Source organism: Microsporum canis, genomic scaffold, assembly GCF_000151145.1.
Source record: "Microsporum canis CBS 113480 supercont1.5 genomic scaffold, whole genome shotgun sequence".
Classification (NCBI taxonomy): domain Eukaryota; kingdom Fungi; phylum Ascomycota; class Eurotiomycetes; order Onygenales; family Arthrodermataceae; genus Microsporum; species Microsporum canis.
The window spans coordinates 559,800-585,866 of NW_003299165.1; the positions used below are offsets into that span (position 1 = coordinate 559,800).

The 26,067-nt window shown below is 47.1% G+C and overlaps 9 protein-coding genes across 9 annotated transcripts; 5 read left to right on the plus strand and 4 right to left on the minus strand.

Moving 5' to 3' along the window:
* Nucleotides 1-820: 820 nt before the first annotated feature.
* MCYG_05273 (rRNA-processing protein FCF2) lies at nt 821-2,183 on the plus strand (the record flags this gene model as incomplete). Its single annotated transcript, XM_002845358.1, has 5 exons — nt 821-1,026; nt 1,085-1,232; nt 1,462-1,600; nt 1,898-1,994; nt 2,066-2,183. The coding sequence occupies 5 exons, from the start codon at nt 821-823 to the stop codon at nt 2,181-2,183; spliced, it is 708 nt and encodes a 235-aa protein (XP_002845404.1).
* Nucleotides 2,184-3,662: 1,479 nt separating this feature from the next.
* MCYG_05274 (tryptophan--tRNA ligase) lies at nt 3,663-6,660 on the plus strand (the record flags this gene model as incomplete). The annotated part of the gene is made up of 9 exons (XM_002845359.1): nt 3,663-3,892; nt 3,960-4,007; nt 4,108-4,532; nt 4,595-4,755; nt 5,102-5,551; nt 5,642-5,722; nt 5,798-5,910; nt 5,961-6,088; nt 6,149-6,660. 9 exons carry the CDS (start codon nt 3,663-3,665, stop codon nt 6,658-6,660), a joined length of 2,148 nt encoding a protein of 715 aa, XP_002845405.1.
* Nucleotides 6,661-8,543: 1,883 nt separating this feature from the next.
* On the minus strand, nt 8,544-9,107 carry MCYG_05275 (uncharacterized protein; the record flags this gene model as incomplete). The annotated part of the gene is made up of 4 exons (XM_002845360.1): nt 8,544-8,667; nt 8,717-8,761; nt 8,823-8,950; nt 9,009-9,107. The coding sequence occupies 4 exons, from the start codon at nt 9,105-9,107 to the stop codon at nt 8,544-8,546; spliced, it is 396 nt and encodes a 131-aa protein (XP_002845406.1).
* A 3,276-nt stretch (nt 9,108-12,383) lies between these two features.
* Nucleotides 12,384-13,526, plus strand: MCYG_05276 (SWIRM domain-containing protein; the record flags this gene model as incomplete). The annotated part of the gene is made up of 1 exon (XM_002845361.1): nt 12,384-13,526. One exon carries the CDS (start codon nt 12,384-12,386, stop codon nt 13,524-13,526), a length of 1,143 nt encoding a protein of 380 aa, XP_002845407.1.
* Nucleotides 13,527-16,006: 2,480 nt separating this feature from the next.
* Nucleotides 16,007-17,457, plus strand: MCYG_05277 (LEM3/CDC50 family protein; the record flags this gene model as incomplete). The annotated part of the gene is made up of 5 exons (XM_002845362.1): nt 16,007-16,080; nt 16,140-16,236; nt 16,292-17,051; nt 17,116-17,278; nt 17,343-17,457. The coding sequence occupies 5 exons, from the start codon at nt 16,007-16,009 to the stop codon at nt 17,455-17,457; spliced, it is 1,209 nt and encodes a 402-aa protein (XP_002845408.1).
* Nucleotides 17,458-18,286: 829 nt separating this feature from the next.
* MCYG_05278 (FACT complex subunit spt16) lies at nt 18,287-21,752 on the minus strand (the record flags this gene model as incomplete). The annotated part of the gene is made up of 7 exons (XM_002845363.1): nt 18,287-18,784; nt 18,842-19,446; nt 19,515-20,949; nt 21,006-21,161; nt 21,222-21,343; nt 21,413-21,497; nt 21,573-21,752. The coding sequence occupies 7 exons, from the start codon at nt 21,750-21,752 to the stop codon at nt 18,287-18,289; spliced, it is 3,081 nt and encodes a 1,026-aa protein (XP_002845409.1).
* Nucleotides 21,753-22,306: 554 nt separating this feature from the next.
* On the plus strand, nt 22,307-23,707 carry MCYG_05279 (mitochondrial carrier protein; the record flags this gene model as incomplete). Its single annotated transcript, XM_002845364.1, has 3 exons — nt 22,307-22,453; nt 22,642-22,790; nt 22,852-23,707. The coding sequence occupies 3 exons, from the start codon at nt 22,307-22,309 to the stop codon at nt 23,705-23,707; spliced, it is 1,152 nt and encodes a 383-aa protein (XP_002845410.1).
* A 537-nt stretch (nt 23,708-24,244) lies between these two features.
* On the minus strand, nt 24,245-24,625 carry MCYG_05280 (uncharacterized protein; the record flags this gene model as incomplete). The annotated part of the gene is made up of 1 exon (XM_002845365.1): nt 24,245-24,625. One exon carries the CDS (start codon nt 24,623-24,625, stop codon nt 24,245-24,247), a length of 381 nt encoding a protein of 126 aa, XP_002845411.1.
* Nucleotides 24,626-24,939: 314 nt separating this feature from the next.
* On the minus strand, nt 24,940-25,770 carry MCYG_05281 (conserved hypothetical protein; the record flags this gene model as incomplete). Its single annotated transcript, XM_002845366.1, has 1 exon — nt 24,940-25,770. One exon carries the CDS (start codon nt 25,768-25,770, stop codon nt 24,940-24,942), a length of 831 nt encoding a protein of 276 aa, XP_002845412.1.
* Nucleotides 25,771-26,067: the final 297 nt, after the last annotated feature.

Consider the following 26,067-nt stretch of genomic DNA (forward strand, 5'->3'; position numbering starts at 1 on the left):
ATAATAAGTATAGAGAATGCTTTACGTGTATTTCTCGCAGGTACCTGCTTCTCGGTGTAACAGGGAGATGAGCACTCGATGACATCTACAGATTAGATCTCTACATAGCGAACAACATCTCTCAAAACAACACGTCCCAGAGCCCCAATCATGGATTGCAGGCCTTGTCAAGGATTGGAAAACAGTCTCCGGCGACACCACTGGTCCTCGAATCGGATGCGTTGTCGGCCCCCTTGGCAGCCCTATCCGCCCAAGATTGGGCGCCAATGAAGCACCAACGAAGCGTTGCTAGACTTCCCAAGGGCCCTTCTTGAGGCTATCTCCAATCGTGTGCTGCGTCGCGTGTATTCGACGTTCGGTCGTTCTTCGGGTCCCCCTGGGGCTCCATGCGTTGTTATTGGGACAGTTGGGCGCAAAAAAGGACCTGCATGCAGCCAGGCGATCAGATGGTGTGGTCGCTTTGGTCGTTCACGGCACATTCATCGATAACAGCAGAACCACGAATATACTCCGTGTATGTCTGCCACGGGGCGTATTCGTCTTAACAGAAGAAAAATGAACAAAAGCACGAAGAAAAGAAGAAAAAGAGAAAATGAAGTTGATTTCTTCCTAATCGGGTAATTATATGAATTTATCACGTGACTTTCTCTTATTTAACTTTACTCGCGCAAGAAAAAAATTTCCCTTTTTTTTCTTCTTCATAATATCAACAGAAGGAAAAAAGCTCTCTTTTGCTCATAAGAAAAGGGGTGGTAAAGAGAAAGGGATGGCCCGCTGAGCTATATGAGACTTTCTCTGAGCTGCAAAAGGACGGTTGATAATGGCTGTTGAAGTGGTGATCATGAATCCGGCGTCGAAGGAGGAAAAGGACGAGGAGGAGCTGTCCGAAGAACAGATCCAGAGTCTGTTGCTAGAAGCTGAAACAAGGTTGAAGAAGGTTTCTCACAGCTCAGGCAAAAAGGACTATGACGATGGAGTCATCTCCCTCGCTACCGGAGAGGTCGATGACTCCGCATCACGGCCGAGGTGTGTACTCGTTTGATATGTTATGATGCAACGTTTTATATACTAATATATCCCGCAGAATTCCGAATCTAAACCATACGCAATCAATCCAGCCGTATGTTCAGCAGTCTAATAGCATTGCTGTTATCGATAAATCCAAATTGGTCCCCGAGTCAACAAAGAAGCTTGCTGAGACTATCCACACAGTGGAACAGCCGTTGGTCAAGGTAAGCTTTCAGCTTCTCCTTCTATCATTCCCTCCCGAGCTCGTTATGAGGAAAAATTATCCCAAGCCATGAGCTCTTGATGCAGGTTTAGTAGTCCGTCTTGGGCTATGCTGCTCCCATGAAAGCTTCCTTTAATCATAGTTACTCTGAACATACCGCTCGATAACTTACAACTGTTTACAATCTCGACAACACTTGCTGGATACCATGCTAACGAGCCGTTGCACAGAATAAGGAAAAACCAAACTCAGGGCCAAAGTGGTTCAATCTGCCCAAAACTGTAGTCACGCCTGAGTTAAAGCGGGACCTTCAGATACTTCGCATGAGATCTGTGCTTGATCCTCACCGCCACTACAAGAAGGAGAACGGTAAGGCGAAAATACCCGAGTTCTCTCAGGTTGGTACCATCATCGAAGGGCCCACAGAGTTCTTCAGTGCGCGAATCACAAAGAAGGATCGTAAAAGGAACTTTGCAGAAGAAGTCATGGCTGCAGAGAAGGAGAGCGGCCGCTTCAAGCGCAAATATGCCGAAATTCAGGAAGCCAAGACCAGTGGGAAGAAGGCATATTACAAAAAGCTAAAGGCCAAGCGAGCCAGGCCAATGAAATGAAGTCGTTGCATTCCATTGTCTATCTAAGACTTTTATTTCATGGCTGTGACCGCAGCCTGGTTCACAACGCCAGGACTTTGGGCTCGCCGATCATTGAGCGAACATGTCCTCAACGGCCTGCGAGACAAGTTTCTACAGGATTGGGCAACAAGGTTAGCTAACATGTCATTGGGCCTGCTTAGTGGGATGGTTGTAGTGCTGCGTACCTGCATGTCTGACGCAGCTTTTCGGCCAGCTTCCAGCACTTCCTCATGGTTGGCCTTGCCTTCATCAACAATAACGTTGAGCTCTTCTACCGTCGATTTTTGAAGGAGACGGTCATCACCACGAGGCGCTGGTGACAAGACACAGTTATTTGTAACCAAGCCCAGGGCGAGCACCTTCATCCCACAGTGCCGTGCCACGATGATTTCCGGTACCGTTGACATACCAACCGTATCAGCACCCAACATTCTCAGCATCCGACACTCGGCTCGAGTCTCAAAGCTGCAAGATTCAAATTCGGTTAGCCCTCTGCTTCTAGGTACAGACACGTGATATCGGTAGCCTCACCTTGGGCCAGAACAGTATGCATATACTCCTTCATGGATGCGTCGCTTTGACTCTGCGGGCACAACCTTCTTCCAGGCCCGATGTGCTGTTCGGCGCAGTTCTAAATCATATGCATCGGACAGTGGCGGGAAACGGGTTCCGAACTCTTCAGCATTTGGTCCACGCAGGGGGTGTGCCCCTGAAACTCCAGCAAGGAATAAATGCTGCAATGGAGACATTTTTAGTAAGATATTCCAAACTTGTCTGAGGCTGGAAGAGACACACATCGTTGAGTATGACTACGTCTCCCACTGCATAATCAGGGTTCAGCCCTCCACACGCATTTGTTACTGCCATTCCACAGTTAGCCCGAATAGTCAATGTATAATGTTACCTTCTGAGCTTATATATGTTCTTACCAACCACCGTCTCGACTTCAAGGAGCTTAAATATCCGTACTGGCAGCGTGACCTTTTGCATAGAATGGCCCTCGTAGAAGCTGGTACTCGTCAACATCTTGATCCTCTCGAATATGCCCCAACCTAGGCATATGATCAGAGGTTATAGAACTTACTGAGCTCTCCCAACCATCAACACAGCCGGGACGTTAGATCCTAATAGTCCAAAGACAAGTTTTCCCAAGTGTCCCGGAACTAGATAGTATATCATATCGTTTGAGATCAGGATGTCTAGATGGGGGAGCGCACAAAGGGACACAGTTATTACATACCTGTAGACGTAGGGAAATTTGGGATCAAGCCATAGTCAAATTCGCACTTTGTCTTAGGATCTATGGTACTTGCGAGGCCACCTAGACCAGAACCACAGATAATAGCAATTCGAGGTCTCTGGAGAGTCTCTGGCAGCTGAGGCCTGAGGTATGTTACAGCAGCCTGTGCCTGTTCAAAAGCAGATGCCTCCGCCATTATTATATTTTTTGTTCCCAAGGCCTAACTAGTCTTATGCTCAGAAACACTGGTCGTTCTATAGACTCCGAACAGAGCGTGAGTCTCCGAATTAAGAAAAAAAGGAGCAAGACGGGCTTTTTCTTCTTCCAACGAAGGGCAAACAGGTTTTTTTATATTTTATCTCAACGTGAAACGACTTTTAACGGCTCCCCGCAAGTCGAAGTAGTTCAGGTAGAACTTCACTCTCATTGGCTGAAAGTCCTGGTTGATTATGTAATATTCACGGTTTCTTTGCGTAGGAAAAATCATTAAGCAAAGAAAGTCGATGGACGCAGCGAAGCGCAACCAAATAACAGTAAACAAGCAGCCATCACGCCTATGATGTTCTCGCCGTCCTCTTTCCGCTCTGTGCTAGGGGCCACAAAGCGAGTTAAGGTAGGTTTTATCCTCTACAAAGTGATCGGGGCGGTTCAATGGCTGATTGCGGTATTCAAGCAGGTCACCAATCTCTTCCGTCCGCTCTCAACATCCTCATCCGACATACCTCCAGAATTCCTATCAGCTATACAGAAGAACAATGCGGGATCACAGTCCGGAACTCCCGAAATAAAGTAAGCTTGCTATCCCCGGCGCCCTATATCAGCATCAGGTATGTTCTAACCAGCAAAATGCAAATAGGCGAGAAGTTTTCACCGAACCTGAACCAGCCTCTGATCCAAAAGAATGGTAAGCCCGGTTGTTCTGACTTCCAAGGATATGCCGCCAGCAGCTGCGCATTCTTCCGGCAGGTCTGGGTCTTGCTGACCCAGCCATCATCATTTTCCAGGGACGACCGACTAGAAGTCTACAAGTCCAAATTCCGCCTGCCCAAAGCAGTTCAGGCAGCGTACATGAAACCCCTTAAGCGAAAACCAGAATACGGTCTACCAGTTTGCAACCTGCAGCTCCGTTCTTACAGTGCACGCCATGTTGAATTCTTCGCAGACTTCGCACTCCGCGCCGCTTATTACCTTAATATTCCTGCAAGCGGCCCTGTACCATTACCACGTATAGTTGAACGATGGACGGTCATACGAAGCCCCTTTGTCCACAAGAAGAGCAAGGAGAACTTTGAACGTATAACATGTCGACGGCTGATACAGCTCCAGGACGGTCACCCAGAGAGTGTTCAGGCATGGCTGGCCTTCTTGAGGAAGCACGCCTTCCATGGCGTGGGTATGAAGGCAAATGTGTTTGAGCATACCTCCTTAGGTATGTCATTCATCCTTATATTCCTTGTTAGGGTTTGGTTTAATGCTAATACTATGTTACAGATGTTGGAAAAGAGATGGACGAGGCCGCTGCAAGTCTCGAGAAGGCTCTTGATGCGGAACTTGCGCAATTTGGAGCAAAGAAGGGCGTTGAATTCCCAGAGTCTATTGCTAGCATGCTGGAAAGAGAAACACAGACAAGGACCGCCGCACCGCTCACGGAGGTACGAAAGGGGTGACACGTATATACTGCACTTTTATTTCTTCCTTTACTGCCTATTAATCTGTAACATATGACACTCGATATAGGATGGTTTGCCGTGTTTATTGCTGGCTGTTTTTAGATCATTTATCAGGACCTGTATACTTATCAAACTGTCTTTCTTGGTCATTTTCTGTCATTTTCTGTCATTTTCCCACTCGTTATCTCAGAGTCACAACCTCCAACTATGGAAATAAAGTACAAGTCTCCCAATGACATAACTATTCATCTATCAACTATCTACTCATTTATCAAATATCAAGTGCCAGGTCGTGCCTGACTAGTTACTTACCACGTGACAATTGAAGCTCTTCCAAAGCTTCAACGCTTCAAATATTAAAAACCGACGACAAGACTTCAGAATGTCCACCTCAGCTCCCCAGAAATCTCTTTTGAGATGCTACAGACACTATATATCATCTACTCGCTCGAGGCGCACTAATTTCAACCCCCAATGGCTTCGGTACAGCTCCACAACGCCAGAATCGGCACAGTCAAAGGATACCATCGTCTTCTCCGGTATCCAGCCCACTGGTATTCCGCATCTCGGTAACTACCTGGGAGCACTACGTGCTTGGGTAGACCTACAAAACACCTCCTCGCCAGATACGAAACTGATTTATTCGATTGTCGACCTACACGCCCTCACATTACCGAAAGATGCGGCAGAATTGCGACAATGGCGGAAAGAATCTCTTGCTGTGCTTTTAGCAATAGGGATTAAGCCGGAGAGAGCTACATTATTCTATCAATCTGATGTTCGTTATGCATTCGGCTTTTAAAGTCTGAAGACAGTTTTTTGTCAGAATAGGCTTGCTGAGAATAAAATTGATTCCGAGGGAATATAGGTGCCGGCGCATTCAGAGCTGATGTGGATTTTAAGCGCAAACTCATCAATGGGATATTTATCCCGGATGACACAATGGAAGGTATGAAAACATATCCCAGGCTCTCAATGGGATTAGAAATCGAGACCCAGCTAAGCTAACCCTTTGGATGAGTAGAGTAAACTTCACCTCCCTGAAAACGCCAAATTTGATATTGCTGCGCGCGATCGTTTAAAACTAGGCCTCTTTTCATACCCAGTTCTACAAGCAGCCGATGTCCTCGTTCACAGGTTCGTTTCGTGGTATACCAAATTGTCATAGGACGTATTTGACCATGAAGGGCGATTAGGGCAAATTACATACCGGTGGGAGAAGACCAGAAGCAGCATATTGAATTTGCGCGTGAAGTAGCCAACGGCTTCAACCACCTCCACGGGCCTGTACTTACTGTCCCGGAGGCAATGATCTGTGAGTTTTGCTTGGGGTGACTACGATGTATATTGTATATATTAACCTAAGAGTATCTAGCTCCTGCCAAACGAGTAATGTCACTAAAGAACCCGAAGAAGAAGATGTCGAAATCCGACGTCGACAATAGGTCCAGAATCTTGGTTACCGATACACCGATAGAGATTCATCATAAAATTCGACTCGCGCTCACTGACCCTGGCTCGTCCATCACGTACGATCCGGAGAAGAGACCGGGAGTTTCTAATCTGCTGGAAATGTTCAGTCATGCTGAAGCCATCAAAGCTGGACCATCAGGCTCAGGACGAACCCCGTCCGAGATTGCATTGGAATATGAGTCAACTAGCTTCAAGGCATTCAAGCAGGATCTCGCTGCCAAGCTTATTGAGATGTTAAGCTCGATTAGAGAACGGTATGTCGAAATCATGGAGGAAGATGCAAAGGTGACGTTGTCCGGGTCATCGGATAAGGAGAGCTACTTGGGCATGGTGGCTCGGAAGGGAGCAGAAGAAGCGTCAGCCAACGCAGAGATTACGATGAAGCAAGTCCGAACCGCAATTGGACTATCATGAGGCATGGCCATTTCAGGATGGTCGACACTGTTAATGGGCCCATCTTCTGTTTATTTTTATCACCATGTAACAATACTTTTGAAATATATGTTCCCCACTCGCCCAGCGCTGTCCCAGTTTGGCTTCCAAATTATTCAATGGAATCTGTATATTATCACCTTACCAGCATTGACTTTTCTCAATCAGCATTGACTCAGGGAAACGGGGGGCAAGATACACCCTGGCCCAGCCTGAGAAATTTTGTATCAAGTTCGAGATCGTGTCTGCCTTGAAGATGCGCCACTTGTTCATTTCAAATCCCCCTTGCCAACGCCCAAAATTTCGGAGGCCCAATCGTCTCCATCGGACAGACCATTCCATCCGGATGACAAATCTTGTTCGTAGGCAGCGGTTTGTTTTTTTTCCCTTCAATTGATTGAATTGAATCCCGAATGCAATGGAACTGAGAATGACCTTGTTGGAGCAAAGAAAAATAAAAATAAATACAAAAAGACCGCAAGTCGCTGCAGGCATCCTCTATCCCCCCTCCCTTACCCCCGAGAAGTTCTCTAACAAGCATCAAACATCGATATCAAAAAAACAATTAACTAATATTAATACCTCCTTGAGGATCCAAAAATACTTCCGTCGTACGTTGATAATGCGTGATGACGTCTGCAACTTGCACATCATTCGCTCGCTCCCGGTAATACCGGACGAAACAAGCTCCTCCTTTTGCAAGTATATTAACTTGTTACTCATATTAGGCAGCATCAAACAATTCCAACCGAATTAAGTTGATTATGGAGAAAAAGACGTCGACCTTCTACGTCGCTCGAGGCATGGGGCCGTGACTCAGGATGAGTGATAGAGTTATTTACGGCGTCATCAAGTGTTCTCTCCTCCCCTTCTTTTTTGCAAAACACCTTGTATCGATGGGAGGGGGCCAATACAAACGGAGAAACGAGATGACCGGGGGATGGTTCTGGGTTCGAGCGTGGATGCGTGATGCGACTGGATACGCCACCATCCATGCCTATTGCCGCATTAGTTGTTGCTAGTGTGCAAGAGACGAGTTCACCATCGCTCTGGTCATCCGCGCTCGCATGCCGTCGTACGTCGTGTTATCGAGAGAGTGACCGTCCACGCGGAGTCTTCCCGGGCGGACGAGTCCGAATTAAGGAGCGCAAGGGCAAAGACGAAAGGGGAGGGGGGATCAGCTAGCGCCTGACTCTTTCACGAGACAGCGAGTAGCGAACGAGCGGTCCTCCAGGCTGCCATTATTGGCTGGAGGACGGGCGATGGAGGGGAGGAGGAGAGAGGGGAATAAGGAATATAGGCATATATTTGCTTTTTTGGCTTGGTTGTAAGACGTGAGGAAACTGGAATTTATGGATTCTTGGATCAGGAACAAGGTATGCATATTGTTGTACCGGTTCATGTGATTAGTCAATGGTATCGGTGTTATGTAGGCATGTGAAGGGGTTATTCAGGTGGATTACTATAGGCCATGTTATGTAGAGATGTCTATGCGGAAGGCTGAGATGGTAGAGACAGAAGGGCGGAGTATATACGGACTGGGCTCGAGGCCTTTTACTATGTCGGGAGTACCAGTTGGGGGTTCAGTACAGCCCCCGCGGTCCCCTTGGCTGCACCGCTGGTTCGTAGATCATAGATCCTTGCACTGTAGTTTAGCGTTGGTATAGAGTACAAGCTCTGTATCTCCTTGCTTGGTTTAAAGAAGCAGAGGACAAACGTGGGAGTCTGTTATGTATCACGGCTCTATTTTTATCATGGGAGATGCACAGATGATATTGATCGTATATGGATATAGCGTGGTATGTTAAGAATAAGAACGGCAAAAGAAAAGAGATTACTGATACCGCTAGTAAATACGATATTTGCTAAGGATACATGGACGTCTGTTCCCCCATGAAGCACTTGAAAGACCCAACAACTGGTGAGAAGTTATGGCACTCAGTAGGCTTCATGACGAGTGTTTCAATTTCATTTAAGCAGTTTCCGTCCCTTTGGCGTGTTAGTCCATGATATAATGAGAGAGTAGGGGGGAGCGTACTTGAAAGTAACGCATGTCAGGTCGATGCTCGTGGAGATAGATTTGCTGACGCCTCTCATTAGCATGGGAGCCTGTGTGTGTACAACAGTACTTATTATATACTCACTTGTGATTACCGCCTGCCTTGGTCAAAAAAGACGTACACCCAGGGCCAAAGTCACCAAACGGGACCGAAAAATGAGAGCTGTCAGTCGAACAGTTGCCAGGGCCGGTGTACACGGTGGCAAGCGATGGCTATAGAGATGGGCGTGTGAGTAGTCTTCCACACCCGGAGCCTAGAAGATAACCGTACAATGTTCTTATTCGATGCAACCTCATCAAAGATCTGTGGGTTGGGCCTTGCCAACCCGACTGCGGCCATGGACAATAGTGCAAGAGCTAAAAAATGCATCGTGAACCGTGTCTTCGTCTTCTTTCTCTGCTGATAGTGATATAGAGCTTCAAAGACAATGTGAAGAAAGGAATCGCTTTATATCGCTCTGAAGACGAGCTGATGTCTTGCTGTTATTCATCATGAGCCGGACTCTGGCCTTCTAAGCTGATTAGAAGGAGTACCATGTATGCTGATTATTCAGTCCTCAGTCACACCTCTGCACGCTTAGCTGTGCATCGTGGTATAAACTGTAGAGGCAGTCGTAGCAAAAGCCGAGCTGGTCGCTGATCGTAGATGTAGTTATCGATAAGATGTCTCCCCCTTATCGATAACCAGCCCAAAAGAAAAAACAAAATAAGGTAACTAAGCTGACATCTTTTTATTTTCAGGGGGGGCGAGCAAGCACTAGGGATGGACCGCTCCTTTTTTTTTTGTTTTTTGGACGCACCCCGCAAAACTCAACCTGTAACTCGGGCCATGCTGGGGAAACAAGCCAAACAAGAAGATAGAGACAGACAGACAGAGAGATGCTCCGACCCTCCGGCGCGTCTGCTTCATCATGGCTAAGTTGCCGTATCCTGCCTTGCTTGCTCTTCATGTCCTTGGAAGAAAAAGTCCATGACGTCGTTGGCTTGTTTGAAAAAAGTCCGTGGATACTGGATGAGTCACGTGGCGCTGTATTTTACATTACCGGTAACGATACGCGCGTTTCCAAGGTTCGACCTGGCAGGAGGCCGCGATTTGCAGGGGAAAGAAGAAGAAGAGTTGGGAGGAGGAAGAAGAAGGAGGAGGAGAAGAGGACGATGAGATGATGAAAAAGAAACGAGAGAGCGGGAAAAAAAAGAAAAAGGGAGAGATGAGATGTGTTTGTACATGTTCGCGGCGGGGCGGGCGCATGCATGCATGGAAACTCTGGTCCTCTCGCTGTGCCTCCCACCCCCAAGAGGAAGACTGACCAATAATGGCGACGAGATGACAGTTCCGAAGGGCGCTCGAGACGAGAAGGCGGCATCACACGGTCGGGTCATGATAGCGAGAAGATAAGGAACGTTGGAAAGGCGAAGCTGAAGAGAAGATGTGCCAGAGACGTGTGTCAGCTACGGCGATTAGTCAATTGAGGAAGACCTTTCGTTGGGCATCAGTCAGGTCACTAACGGAGTATCGACATCCACAGTTGTCCCCCTTACACACGTATTATGGAGTTGCCTCCTCTTCACCGTCTACATACACCAGGTCAAGGGGGGGGGGCCTAGAGGATGGATATTAACAGATGCGCAGAGTTACCCATCTTAAAGATGATGTCCTGACCGATAAGAACAAAAGTTAATTCGCTTATCATCTGCCATTCTCCACCGGCCGGCTTGTGACTTACATGGGTTAAGAAGGATGGAGAGTCGAGAGAGAGAGCGAAAGGAGACCAAGACGGGAACCCCATCAATTGACTTGCTATGTACGTACATAATGGCTGCCTGGATCAATTGCTAATTATCGAGTAGGACAGGCACGGTGGTGAGGGCTGTGGAAATAATAATAGAATGATGATACAGAAGGGCCAGGCTGATGCATTTACACACACCCCAGTCAGCCGCATTCCCATCTAGGCTCTCCTCTCCCTCCCAAGGCTCCCAGCTGAAGCAAAAAAAATAAAGAAAGGCGGATGTGGGTCGACCAAACGGGACAATAAGACATTGACAGGGGGCGTTCTTTTTTAGAGTCTTAAGGGGTGGGCGTTGTTACTCTGCTTTCTCGCTTCACCCTTATTTACTCGCCAGCACAAAGAGAGAGACAATGTTGTTTTTTTTGTAAGGCAGTCAATGGGCAGTCAGAGTCAATGGGGTAAAAAGAAGTCAATGGCCAGTCAATGGGTTGGCTGACTCAATTGATCAATCAGACCACAACACATTCCCCCAGACTGATTCACCCAGTGAGAACTGAACTAGCGAACTGACGGCAGCCTGGCGCCCCCTTTAGTTACGTATTAATGGGTCTATTTTGCGTTACATAGGGCAGAACGTATACATATGTTATCTCTGGTACGGCCGGAGTATGGCGTTCCGTCTGGGGGGAGGGTTTTCTCTTTTCTTTTTTCTTCTTACGCCTTTTTTAGGCAGTGTTAGACTTGTTGGTCTCAACTGATGGGCCAGTGAGAGGTCGGTGATGAAGGTGATTTAGCCGCCTGGGACCGTCGTGGTGGTAACTCACTCGACTAAGGCGCAGAGCACATCAACCAGGTGTGAAGGGGCAGTTGCTAGTTAGATATTTATCAGGGAACGGCTGAGCGAATCCATGGTCCGATCAAAGAGGAGAACCAGGCATAAAGGAACATTTCCACTGGTTATATATATTCTTTCTTCCTTCCTCTTCTTTTTCTTATTGATTCTCTCTCTCTCTCTCTCTCTCTCTCTTCTCTCTTCTCTCTTCTCTCTCTCACTCCTCTCTTCGTCCACTCACCTATGGTCTTAAGGCTACGCGCTATCGATAACAGCCGCTGCCTGATCAAACTTACAAACTCATCGACCCAACGACAAAAAAACCATCTCCCGCGAGCAAACAAAAAGTCCCTCTTCAAACGGCGAACGACCAAAGAAGCGCACCTTGTGTTGGGGAGAAGGAACAAGAAGAAGAATTAAGCAGAAGCTGTTCGCTAAGCTCAAAAAGAAAAAGGAGGCTAAGCAAGCCGTATTGCAAATACAGCGCCCGTAATTTTTTGCAAATACCAAAAAGCAACAGAAATTCCACGGCTTCGCCTGCTCTCCCCGCCCCAAGAAGGTCAAAAGAAAAGGTCACCAGTCACTGGTCACTTGCTGGGTCGATACCAGCTTATAAAGTCTCCGTCTTCCTTCACCGTTTGCTTCCCTCTTCCTCCCTTCTTCATAATACTTCTCTTCCGGCCCTTCTCGACATAAAGCCGCGCCTTATCTTTTCGCTGCAGCCTTCGGACTTACGTTATCCCCGTAACGCCTTCGCCACGGCCACACGAGACCCGCCCGAAAGCGGACTAGCGCTGTCTGACAAATCCTCGCCTTCCGTCACTTGCCAAGCCAAATATTCCATTGACTTCCACCTGCCCTTGGGTCGAGCCGTCCATCTGGCCGTTGGGTATATAATTGTATTTATCCTTCAACTTGCGCCTCTCCCTCTCGATCCATTCCATCAAACATTCATCATCGTCCGCGGCGTAATTTCAACAGCGGCATCTACCACTTTCAACGCAACAACAAGACCTCTTCTTATCTCTCAGGCAAATCGATCAAGGACGGCCATTGACGCATGCGGAACAAGGGCGTGCACACCATGAATCGCTTACCACCCGTCGCCAGCCTGATGTCTCCTCCAGAGCCAAAGCCCCACGATTCCTTTAACCGAACCCTCTCGCCCTGCGTGTCACAGCAGTCCTCCTTCGAAAGAGAAAACAAACTACCCCCAATCTCGGAAGATCGCAAAAGAAAGCAGTCAGAGATGATGGATCTGCCATCGCCACCCGTCACACCATACGTCGAGAACAAGAAACAGCGTACCGGCGACGACGAGCCGGTCGATAGAGAGGGTGGCACGGTCAGCAACAGCCGGGATCCCGTCCTCTTCCCTCGCTCTGATGAGAGTTCTACCGCCATCCCGAACGACGAGCCACTCTTCAGCTCTGACGAGGCCACTGTCGCTGGCATTGACGAACACATCGCCACCAACTCATACAAACTCCAGCTGCCGGAGAAGATCCAACCGCCAAGCCGTCATGAGTATCTCTACTTCTGGTCCTGGGTCACCACACAGTACAATGCAAACCCAGCCGCGTATGCCAGAGATGAACGAGCACGCTTGGACCGCCAGATGTCCATGATGAAGCAGTATCGACCCATCGTGCCGTCGTCGACCAGCAAACTCAAGACCTTGGCTCCTGCTCCACAGTCAAAACGCAGGCCCAGCAGCTCGTCTCCTTCCTCCAACGAGGTATCCCGGCCTGCTCGTCCATCACGGGCTAGACGCACCCCCAAGTCGACGCCAAAGTCAAAGCCAGGAGAGTCGTTCGACCAGTTGCCCAAGCCAACCCGTGTAATCGGTGCAAACCGTGACGAGACAGACTACCGCTTGCTTCCTAATTTCTGTCCACCCATTGAGACCCTCCGCGGCAATACCAAGGGCCTCAAGGCCGACTGGAAGGGCCAATTGCTCGATCTCTCAGCTGACCCAGACCGAAATGCCCTTGACCCTGCAGAGATTAGCCTTGCTTCCACCTTACGCCTCTCTTGTGCTAGCTACCTCGCTAGTAAGCGCCGCATCTTCGAGGCAAGAGTCAACGCATTGCGAGCAGGCAAAGAGTTCCGCAAAACGGACGCTCAGCAGGCGTGTAAGATCGACGTCAACAAGGCGAGCAAGTTATGGACCGCATACGAGAGAGTCGGATGGTTGGCGGAGGAGCATTTCCTCCAGTACATCTAGACCTGACCTGGACGACGACAAACGAAATAACGAAACTTGACTTGCTTTCCACCATCAGATTGATATCTGATTCAGCCTGCCTATTCCTTTCCTTTTAATTCAGCATTTGATTTTGAGACATGAAATTGAAACACATCCCAATACCCCATTCATTCTTCGCGTCTTTGTCACTTACCGCTTCCTGAGCCGGCGACAAGCTATTCCTTTTTTTTTACTTTCCCATCTCCCTTCTTGCACTTATCCCCATTTTAATACCAGAATGAATTCTCGATCATGACCCATCGGCGTTCGGTACTGTCTCCTTTCTTTGTCATTTCCGCGATGCGCCGGCTGAATGTTGGAATTGAAGATGTTGCGTTAAAGTTTTTTGCTCTCGACCCAGTGCGGCGGCTATGGGGGGATGGCCTTAGCTGGACTAACGTTTCCCCGACCCACCTTGACATCGACGACAACCTTCCTTGCGTTCACCTTCTGCGATCTATACACGAAATATTCGATACTGGCCTATACGGTATCAAGGTGTCGACGCCGATGCATCTGGCCGCAGCACTGGGTTCTCTATCTACGACACCCCTGCTTTCCTACCTTCTCTGTTTTCTCCTCCTTTATTTCCATGTTTGGGCCTTTTTGATTCGGGTTTCTATTCACATCATGTAGCCGGTTCTTTTGTCACTCTGGTCGTCGGTTTAATCCTCTCAGCACAGCATGCACAGCACAGTATACCACATTTGTCTTTCCTTTTCTTTGATTTCTTTTGACGCACGTATTGCAATGGCAAATGGGGAACTAGCATCATATCATTCTCATTGGGAGGAAGATACGGGAATCGGATCGGTGGTTTGGTATCGGGTGGTTGCTATTTGCTTTCCTCTTTCTTTTTTTACTCCCTATTTGCCCCCTTCATGTGTTTTTGTTTATCCATCAGCCATTGAGATATCACATAGCAGGCAAGACGAAACGAGAACACTTTTCCCACTGAGAATTGGTGTTTGCCCATCTCTGAAGACCCAATGAGGTCGTCTTGTAGTCCGGACTTACATTCGCCTGCTCAGATCGTCTCCTTTCTATCTATACTGGGGGTTGCATTCTAGAAATACTACAGTTACAACTACGACAAGAGTGATAATGTACCTCGTACTTAGCCAGGCTTCTATGTATCTGAATTATCAGCACACTATAAGTCTAAGCTCCTTGGAAAATTCCCTTAATATGCCCACACCCATACCGGTAGGGGCCAGGCATTGGAGCCCCAGATAAGAACGACTTGTCTAGAACTTGTTCCTGGTGAGTTGCTGAGTCTTACCAGTAGTAATCTCGCTGGGGACAGTGATTTCTCCAGTCTTTGCTATATTCTTTCATTGGTGGATAAAGTAGTCATTATTAACATGAATTAAAGGCTCTCTTCATTAGATCCTAAACTACTCCAATGCAATCCCGCCTAGATGGTCAAAGTCCCATAGCCACGAGAGAAACCCACTATAAAGTAGCGGTAGCTCCTGACCGCCCGCACCATGTTTGTGTATCTTCCTAGGGCATGTCTAGATTGATCGTTCTTTAGATCTTCTAGGAGGATCTGGAACCAGTGTACTCCGATATACAAGTCAGCACAGGTGCCTCCTCCGTTCGTTCCTTCAGGCTATCCCTTCTACTTTAAGAAGGAGGAAGCATTCAATTCAACATGATAGTTTTCAGAGAAATTCACAAGTCCAGTCGACGGTAATTACAAATAATTAAGAATTTCTGGGCGCAAATAATAGCGCAATCCATCCTTCTCAATATTAATGAAGGATTCAGTTTACACCATTGGCAACGGTGGTTTTGACGGAATACATGCATAGATACATCGATCATCCACAGTAAAATATGCAGTAAAATATGCAGTAAAATATGCAGTAAAATATGCTACTGCAAACGGGGACTTAGTGCTTACATAATATCTAAGCCTTGTGCTTGTGATGTCTATTAATAGAACATATATCTTATATAAGCAGAGAGTACGTAATCACCAGGCTGAGGTACTGACTAAGCTAAAATGACGTGCAAACTTACCAAGCAAGGCAAGTCGGACGTTTTCTGGCCTTTGTAAACGAGGAAGCAGATGGTTATCGACAAGGCGGCGACAGCGACATCGACTATCGAAAGAGAGACGGGCGATCGACTGGCACAGAGAGAGCTGCCTCTGTCTAAGGCCATCCTCATTACGGCAGAGTTACTCAGGAAGCGATATCTTGATCTCGAACGGCACGGGCGAACAAGTTTCTCGACGTGACGTATAGTCGACAACAGCCGTGATGGCGCCGACTCTAACACATACGGATTCGCTCGAGGCGCAGGATCCAAATATTCATAAAAATGAAAAGAAGCAGAAGAGTAGAAGGCCAGCAAGTGCGTTGTTTATTCTCCCTACGAGGGCTCTTCCTTCGACCCCCCTTTCCCTTATGAAATAAGGAGTGAGTAGGGCTGACCGGATGGGCGCGGCCATGGCATTGGTTGTTTATAGATACGGCTTTTCGTCAACAACGATTGAAAGCATGGCAGTAGGTGGTTCCTGGATGTGGGCGCTTGGAGGCCAGAAATGGAGTTTTTTAGGCCTGTTGACTTATGAATTTCTAGGCCAATTTTAACACCGAAGACTGTCCTGCCTTTGTTTTTTATAATGGGAATCATATTTGCACCGATAGGGGGGTTGTTGATATATGCTAGTTCGCAGGTATGATTGCGCCTGCGACGATGCAGTATACAGGCCCAGAATTAACGCAACATAGGTTGAAGAGCTAATATTCGACTATTCCAATTGCCATAACGCACCTGTCGGCAAGGACAATGCCAAAGATGCCACGAGCAATGTTCGAGCCTCTTTCAAAACCCAATCAAAAGGAGATACGCCTTATCAGTGGTATAAGAATGATAATGTTAATGTCACTCTTGATAACGGTGTCCATATCAACACAACTGTCTGTTCACTTATTTTCAATATACCAAATGATATAGGCGCGCCAGTCTATCTCTACTACCGCCTTACCAACTTCTACCAAAACCATCGTCGATATGTCAAATCTCTCGACCTGGACCAGATGAAAGGTGTTGCTGTGCCTAACTCAACCATTGGAACCGGCAATTGTGATCCTCTCCGGCTTGATCCCAGCGGCAAGGCATATTACCCTTGTGGCCTGATTGCGAACTCCGTATTCAACGATACATTCTCGGAACCCAAACGTATTGGGAGCGGTGATAGCAACGGGAATGAGACATATAGGATGACCAACAAGGGCATCTCCTGGGCATCCGACAAAGATCTCTATAAACCCACGAAATATACCTTTGACCAAGTCGCCCCTCCTCCAAACTGGATTAAGAGATATCCGGATGGATATACTGAAAAGAACCCGCCACCAAATGTCCAGGAATGGGAGGAATTACAAGTTTGGATGCGCACTGCCGGCCTTCCAACTTTCAGCAAGCTAGCGAGACGAAACGATACGGGGCGTATGTTAGCTGGGTCGTATCAGATTGATATTCAAGACAGTATGTTCCTTGGCCATCTCTCTTTCTCCATTGTTGTGCCATGCTCACATTAACGAACAAACAGATTTCAACGTAAATTATTTTGGAGGCACGAAATCTATTGTTCTCACTACACGAAGTGTTATGGGAGGCAAGAACCCTTTCCTGGGAATTGCATACGTGGTCGTTGGTGGAATCTGTATTCTGCTCGGAACAATCTTCACTTTTGTTCATTTAGTTAAACCAAGGTACGTCAGCATTATCCCATTCTCATTTACCCACTGCTGTTATAGTATTTAACAAAATTTCCAGGAAACTTGGTGATCATCGTTATCTCACTTGGAATAGTGAGCATGACTCCATGGGCGCAGCAACAGGAGCATCAACAACCCCTAAATCGTTCTTCAACTTCCGAAGACGAGGCTAATTTATTATATGCTACCCATTCCTCTACTTTATATTATCCCCTGTTATGTATGTATGTAAAACTCTTTATCGGCGTCTCAATTATGTCTCTTTGTTTTCCAGCCTGCCAATTTAGATGCAGCACCTTTCCTACATATGTTATCTATCGTCTTTTCATCTTCTTCCACTACCAGATACCTTTAGCTGAAAGAAAAGCTGTTTTGAATACATTTATACCAGTTTTTTGCGTCCCCCATTTGCTGCTTCATTGTTTAATTTCTTTTAGTTCACATTGAGGGTGGATTTGATAGGGTATGGACTGATCGGGGCTGCTGTGTTACTTTTATATAAGTTATTTTTGGCGTCTTACTCTTTCGATTATGTCTATTTTTAACAATGTTGATCTGCATAATATTGATATAGCCTTGGGCGTAGAGTCTGCAATGCAGAGCCCTGTTGTGTGCATCGATACAGAAGGCCGAGTCTAACATTGTGCCCGATGGTGCCACCGTCGTGATCAGCGAACACTATTCTTATTACCTCATATCGCATTGTGTGGCTGGTAAAGAAGGGATAACATTACAACCAACCCCGTTGCTCAGATCAAGGAAGCCTGTGGAGGGCGACATGTCCGAATACCAATATCTTACTGTAAACACAGCCAAAGCTGCCGTTTAAATATTGGTAACCTAGATAACAAAGCTCTTTGCCCCTTCCCGTCCTTCTGTTTTACAACGATAAGTGGAAAACGAACAAGTAGTGCATATCGTAAAAGGCACCACTAGCAAAATTTCAAACGTGTGAACATGATCAGAGGCACTTGAGAGTATTAGCAGACAGGGAAATGTGACTTAACGCTTTCTCTTCTTCGCTTTTTCCCTGTCTTCATACCCTGCTCTCGCAGCCTCCTTATCTTTCCTAATAGCTTCCTTCTCTAACTCGTCCCAATCAGCACCCTCTTCACTCTCGTCATCGCTTGCTGCCTCACTCTCATCACTGGCATCGTCGTCATCATAGCCGCTCTCTTCTTCCGAGCTTTCATCTTCTGCAACTTCGGAGTCGGAAATCTCGAATGCTGATTCTTCCTCTTCATCCTCTCCTTCAGAGTCTGAATCACCACCGAGGAATGACCAACCACCATCGCGGAAGAAACCATATGGGTCACTGGTAACAGTCTTCATAATAGCACCCCAGCTGAGGTTGAGAGGGCCTTCGCTGAATGGGATATCGACGGAGTCTAGCCAGTCCTTGACACCTTCAAGATTTTCCATAGGGATGGTATTGATATGCATTGGTGTGCGGTGGAAGTCTTTGAAAACAAAGACGAGATCGAAATTTTTAAGGCCGAACTATGTGTATGTTAGCATTCATCATCTTTCGACATTTTGTTTAGCGGTTGATTTTACCTGTACTCTCTCCAAGTGGGCAACTTCGATCTCACTCAAAGTCAACGCAAGGAACGGGGGCTCCGTTAGTTGTGCAATTGCATCAGTAGTTGGCTGGATCAAGACGTTGGATCGATAAGTGTGAGGGACACCAGTAAAACCGATTTCTCTGAATGGAATATCAACATCAACGCCCTCATCCTTTCCAGCATCAGAGATCTTCTCAGCAAAGGCCTTAAACTCTCGATCCAAAGCAGCTCTGCGTCTCCTCTCTTCTTGCTCAGCCTCGAATTCTTCTTCATCTCCATATCGGTGTTTTCGGCGTCTGTTGCCAGTCTCATCGAATTGCATATCTGTGGCCTCGCGGTAGAATTGGACATCCCTAGTAGTACGCTTTCCAATCATAATTGGTGTCTTAAGATGGACATGAATAATGACTGTTAACTCATGTTGACAGGGCTGGAAGAACAAATGTTTGACATTATTAAACAGGACGTCAACATTGTCATTTCGGAGAGGAGACAGGTAACGGAGACCATTCTGGTGAATTTCAACCTCTCCCGGTACACGTTTACCGTCGAGTTGTGGTCGAAGGTAAACATCCGGCAACTTAATTGGTCGGCGGTCTAGTCAAACAGTCAGTAACTTAGATATCAATAAGATATAAGATTGGAAAAAATGAAGTCCCACTTACTTCTTATTTCGATAAGTTTATCTTGCTCCACAACATCTTCCATCTGTTTCTTCACCTGCTCTCGTCGTAGGGCATTCTTTCTAAGCTCGGTTATATCCTTTGCAATCTGAGCAAAACGTTCATGGTCCTTGGATCTAAGAGTAAGGTTTCGCACAAAATGTGCGGAAGCATCCTCGAATGGTTGGTCATCCTTCCTTCCAACACCTTGGCCAGGAGACAAGAAGTTAATACGCAGATAAGCATATTCTCCTTCGTCACTCTTGCTAGCATTTTTGATAGTGTTGATATGGAAAGGAACGGGGCGCCCCAGAATAGGAACAATAATTGATGCAGCTTTGTGGTCAACGTAAATAATCAAGTCCTTAACGCGAGAAGGAAGCTGGCTGTCTCGCTTATACGATTCGAAACGCTGGAAAGTCTTCTGGGCAACCCCATTTTGGTTTCCCTTGGTACCAGCAAAACGTTCCAAGCCTTCTTTGTTCTTCTTTGCAGCCAATTCCTTTTGATGCTCGCGCCGACGCGCATCGGCACCATCGCTGACCTGGGTTGGACGCTCAGCTCGCAGCTTCGTCTGGATGATGTTCTTGCTGACAATGGTGCTACTTCTCGTGCTCTCGCCCTGGCTCTTTTTTGGCTTCTGGGTTTCCTCCTCATCACCGAAATAGAACGAGACGGAGTCCATGTCAATCCCCGCATCTTTTGTAAAAACGAGTGGGCCACTCTCACCGACACGGATTGTGTCAGTGACTACCATTGAGTATACTGCATTCTTCTTGTCCTGAGGGTCCGGGTCAGTAACGTCTGTGAAACCAATAGATACACACAGCGTCATTCCGCTTCTGAGTGTTTTGGTATTCTTTCCATTAAGGACCATGTTAGCATCACGCAGCTCAATGCCAATTCCGGCACCAATGTTGCGCACAAAGTGCTTTTCCAGCTCTGGCTTCTTTGCTTTGATCATGCCCAGCGCTTTGTTGTACAGATCTTTGACGACGGCTCCATCTCGGATGTCCTTCACGACTGCATCGTATATGGCGAGGAGGAAGCCGTAGTTGGCTTCCTGAGATTTGCTAGGGTCGACTAAGAATGTTCGTGCAATGGCTGCTGCATAGGTTTTGTAACGAATACCAAACCCTGCAATTATGATACCAGGAGATAGGTTTTTATCATCAGGGGTGGCAGAGAATCTGAGATCATAGTTGCCACCACTCTGGACAACTGGTCCGTAAGCCCAGTCAATCTGCTGCGCGTCGAATCCAGTTGGCAATTTAGCCAGCTTGTTGAAAAACTTTGCATCATCGATTTTGGCCTCAATTTTCCCAGACAGTGTTTTGTGGCTCATTTTCTTCTCCTCATCAAGAAGCTCCGACATCTCGTCCACAAAGTATTCCGACATCAAGCCAGAACAAGCTCTGGCAGCATTCCGCATTGATGTCTATATATTCAGTTAGTGGTGTACTTAAACCTAGCCAATATGACATGACCACTGACCAATTCTTCTGGCCCTTTAACCGAGAAAGCATGAGCTGATAACGCGGGGCTGATGTCAACTTCCTCCACATCCTTTGAGATATCTCCAAACATTCGCTTCCATTCTTCGGCAAACGGGCCGGATGAGGTATCCTTCGGTAAGGTTCCAACTTTTTTCTATATTTCACAGGTTAGAGCTGCGAAAAGTAATAGTGGTATCCAAGCGCAGGTACGCACCCCGGCATTTTTAATTATATCCAAACATTTCTCGAAAATCTTTGTCTTCTGCTCTGCATCGCGGGACGTGATTAATAGCTCGATTGGAATTTTGCCGCCTTGTAGTGGCTCGAGATGTTTGGCTGTTTGGAGAAAAATCGACACATTAGCACATACTCACTCGATAAGGGGAAACAGTCTCTTTTCTATACCTTTCTTTGCCGTAGTAACCACATACATCGCCTCAGTGGTAAAGAGGAAAAGGGTAGCAGGGAACTCATAACCAAGGAGCCAGAACTATACATAGTCAGTACGAGTCTACCGCCTCATAAGGGGACACGACAAGCCCCAAGAGTAGTCGAAAATACCCACATGCATTGCATTACTCTTCTGGAATGAATTGGTGTCCTCAGTCTTGCCCATGAGGATCACGATCGATGAAGCGCCGCCAAAGACCTGGTTTCCCGACCTCTTATCCGCCTTCCATGCTGAATAGAAGCTGGAAAGGCGATTCGAGAAGGCTGTACTGTCGATTTTGATAGTGTCGCCCATGGTTTGATGTTATGCCTCCGGAGAGGACTGGTGATGCGAGCGCAGGCTGAGCTGGATAGCTTCAAGCTTGCTGTAGAAAGGTAGAAGCGGATAAGGTATCGAAAGAACTCGACTTTTTCTCTCTTTCCTTTTCCGACGAAAACAGTTCACTAGCTCATCCGCTATCTGTTTACTATATCGACGAGCTGCTTGAGCGAGCTGCGCTGTAGATGCTCGACTTTGATGTCTTTTCTTCGACCTTTTCGACTTTCTTTTTCACTTTAGAAAAGAGACGTGAGCGCGTCTTTAATCTAACCGCCTTTGGTTAGCGGCGGGTAAGTGTGTTTGCACTGTTTGATTTAAAGGTCATCAAGCAGAAAAAGCGAGAAGATGATGAAGCAGAAGAAGCAGATGACTTTCTCTTCGCGTGGTTGATATTTCTTTCATTTGACCTTGTATATCTTAGCATATCCTTTTTTTCTCTCTAGATAGACCGACATGTCCTTCATCTTTAGAGCGTTCCCCCTTTAAAGCCTCCCTGCCGATGGATCTTCTCTCGAGCCCGCATGACAACCATGTCCATTCCCACCGATAGCCCAGCACAGTTGAAACCAAGTGATATCAACATAGGAAACGAAGAAGCTGCTGATGGCGATACTGCCGGACGTCGTAAGCCCAGGACAAATGCGGCAACCGGTGCTTCTGCGGCTGGAATGCGTGCCGTAAGTGCACAAGCTGTAGCCTTTTACTTTAGAACTCCGGTGAAGGCATTCTTTCGTACAAGGGTTGAGTAAGTAGTTCCTCGTTCTATATATCCCCTAGAATGCTGCTAACACATCTTGTGTAGCTATATGGTATGACTTCCGCTCCCCTGATCGGAAAATGCGCACTGCTAAAATGTTGCCTGGAGGCTCTGGCCAAAGCAATCGGACCACAAGTCACGACTGGTGGATGGTCATGGAAGACAACTACCCCAGGACTCCTTGCAAATGCTGTTCAAACACAGGGCTGGGCTTTTATACCATGTCAGGTTCTTCCTCCATTAGTAGCGAATGTCGGGTCAGTTTTAATAACACCAGTAGTCAAGTTCGCCTGGTTGGTCTAATGTCATATACAACAGAGTCGGAGCCATATTGTATACTTCCTATCTACAAATCCTTGGGTCCCTGCATGAGCCTACATTGATGGGCGGTAAACGGGTCTATCCACCTCCATCACCGTCAGTCACCTTTTTTGCTGGTTTTGCTGCCGGTGCTATCCAATCTGTCGTTGCAGCACCCCTGGACGCCATACAGGCCCGTTCAAGGACTAGCGATATGATAAACGGTCAGTACCGTAGCGCCTGGCATTACGGCAAGGATAAACTCCAAGCACTCGGCGTCAGAGGTGTGTTTTCCGGCTGGACACTGTCCTTTCTGAAAGATAGCCTTGGATCCGCGCTGTTCTTTAGTTTGTTCGAAACCGTCAAGGCCCAAGGGTACTATCACTTTATCACTCGATACTATAGCTCTCTCCAGGCGCACTCCATCCAGAAACTATCCTCTCCTACTCAACCTGGTGAGGTTCCTGTGATTAAACCGCATTATGCGTTAGAGCCCGCATTTCTCATGCTGGCAGGGATCACGGCTACCATCTTCCAGCAAGCAATTCTCCACCCACTCAGCCTGGTGCAGAATATATATTATCGGAACCTAGACCATCTTGATAAACGGATCCGACATGCTCGTTCGGGTAGAGAGATGATGGAACACCGTGCAAACGCATACATGGAGACATTCAAGAAATGCCAGCGCCAGGCACGACGGATAGGTGGCTGGCGGAGGTGGTTGTATGGAGGCTTCTTTATCAACACTCTCCGCCAGCTTCCGAGTACCAGTGCTGGCCTTATCATCTTTGAGCTAGTTCGGCGCAAGTACGGTGTGCCCACCGATGCTGTACATATACAACTCGACGGATACGATATTATCCTTACCTGAAAACTCACCTCTCTTGATTATATTTGGCGGCTTTCTATTTTATTAACTCACGAGCGTCTTTACTAGATACACATAATACCAGAAGCTTTATTGGAAACTGAGGGCAAAACGGCCTTGCCCGTGCCTTCACTACTAGCATATGACAAGGAAACGGACTCGAGACGAAATTATGCATCCGAAAGTTGCTACATACACTGGAGTACCGCCGTGCGTCAACTTTGCTCAAGAAGATGCTTTCTTTATACATCAGGGCTTGTGGAACCACAGGATTGAAATGATTCAATTTTGTTGATACATTATACGTAAATCAACCCAGGCATATGGAGTGGGAGTAGAAAGGAGATGAATTATGTCATTTTCTTTGAATATTTGCTCCAAATGCCAAGATATATCGACGGCCCGGACCGTAACTATATATTGACATGCAGCGCTTGGGCGTGCTCTCTTGTATACTCCATTTCGTCAAGGCGGAGTATAAAATCACATACAACCATAGTTTCGTACATTATACCACCACCAATCGGGCACCAATTCCCCCTATTCAGCCTCTGCGTTCTTTTCGCCTCCCTTCCACCAGGTCCATATAGCCTTACACCAAAACCATGTCTCGACAGTCCCAAGAACGCATAGGACTGCGAGTAAGAAGACTTTCATATTCTTCCCAATACCAAGCGACTCCAAGCTGACCGATGGAGTGCTAAACGGGTTATCTTCTGTGTTGGATTTAGGGTTGGAAGATGCATGACGAGGGCTCTTTGCATTAAATAGTATTGCACGCGTAGAGAAGGTAGAAGTAGACGCCGACAAGGGACCGTAGAGATAAGGGGTTCTGGAGAGTGGAATTTGCGATTGGATCCGGACTTGCGGGATCCAAAGAGAGCCTCTGAGTGGTAGGCGAAGGAATTTTATTGAAGACATTTCAGCTATGGGGTGGTTTTTTTTTTTTTTTTTTTGATGAAAGCGAGCAGGAGGTAGGGCCCTTTATATAGCCCCTACTATATATTTATAAAAGACCTGGAGATGATTGACTCAGATCCTAGTCTCAAAGGGTACATACCCGCCGCTCGTATTTATTTATAGTCAAATATTTAGTAGCTTCACGTTATTATAGCTTAACGTTATTTAACCTCCTGACAACCCGTCGTTGTCCCCGAGATTTAAACCAGCATAATGATAATATTAACTAGATATAGTTCCTTCTCATAAATTTTGTATGGGGTATGTATGTCACCCTATTTCACCTCCGCATATATCTCCAAGGCATCATGCAATTGTCCAAATAGACCGTCATGCCAACTTCTCAACTCTTCCCACTCATTCACCGGCAAAGTCGCGCGCATCATCCGCAGCCATGCTCCGACCATCAAGTCCGCATAGGTAGCCTTTGTACCAAGGATGAAAGGCCCACTGGTGTCTTTCTGGAATAGTTTACCCAGATCGCCGAGTGCTTTCCGGAACGATTCCTTCATCTTCTCTCTGGCCTCGCCGACCAAGGCAAAGTCGTCCCAGGAAGAAGCACCAGCGCGCCGGACAAACTCAGCCTTACTGATTTCAGCTGTAGCCGGGTCAAACGGAAACTCCTGGGTCGAAAGCTGCACATGAGCGCTAAAGGCTGCGTCAACGTTCACATTGAACCTGGCGTACTCGGGGAACCCGCACTCGCGGCAGTCTGAGAGCGGCACCTTGATCGCAGAATCAGGTGTGAAGGTGTAGTCGAGCTTCTGGTCGGGGAAAAGGTCTCCCGCGCCTGAGTCTGGGTATGTTTTCTGCAGGTATACTGCGATATCGTACGAGTCGCCGACAGACGAGTTGGTGGCGGGGTCCTCGATGATAGGCAGAGTAAAGAAGTCAGAGCCATCAGCAAATTTGCGAACAGGTGGCACTTTGAGGCTGCTGCGGACTTTGGCAACGTCAGGCAGTGGCACCCATTTGGTCGAGTATGGAACGCCCTTGAAGTTGAGTGCCAGCCGGGTTTTCCAGGGGTTTGGAGAGCAGCAGTTTTTCTCCACGGGCGGACGCATGGCGATGTCATAGAAGATAATGCGATTGGAAGTCTCAGACATGGTGAACGATGTAGTTATAGAAGGCTTTTCTCCTGCGGGCTGGATTATGGGCATATATCTTGTATCTTTGGAGGGGTTGGTTTGACAGTTGCTCTCCGTACAACTGTTCACCTAGGTCGCTTCTCCGTATTTATATTGCACTCTTGTGCGTTGTCTACTCTGTATGATTAGCTGGAGTTCTTCAATGGGTAATGAATTATTCAGGCTGACTCATGGTGACTGATGGTGATACAAACTTGCAGCCACACCATGAAGCCTCTTTCACACTGTTTTTTTCTTTTTTTTCCAAGCGTGGGA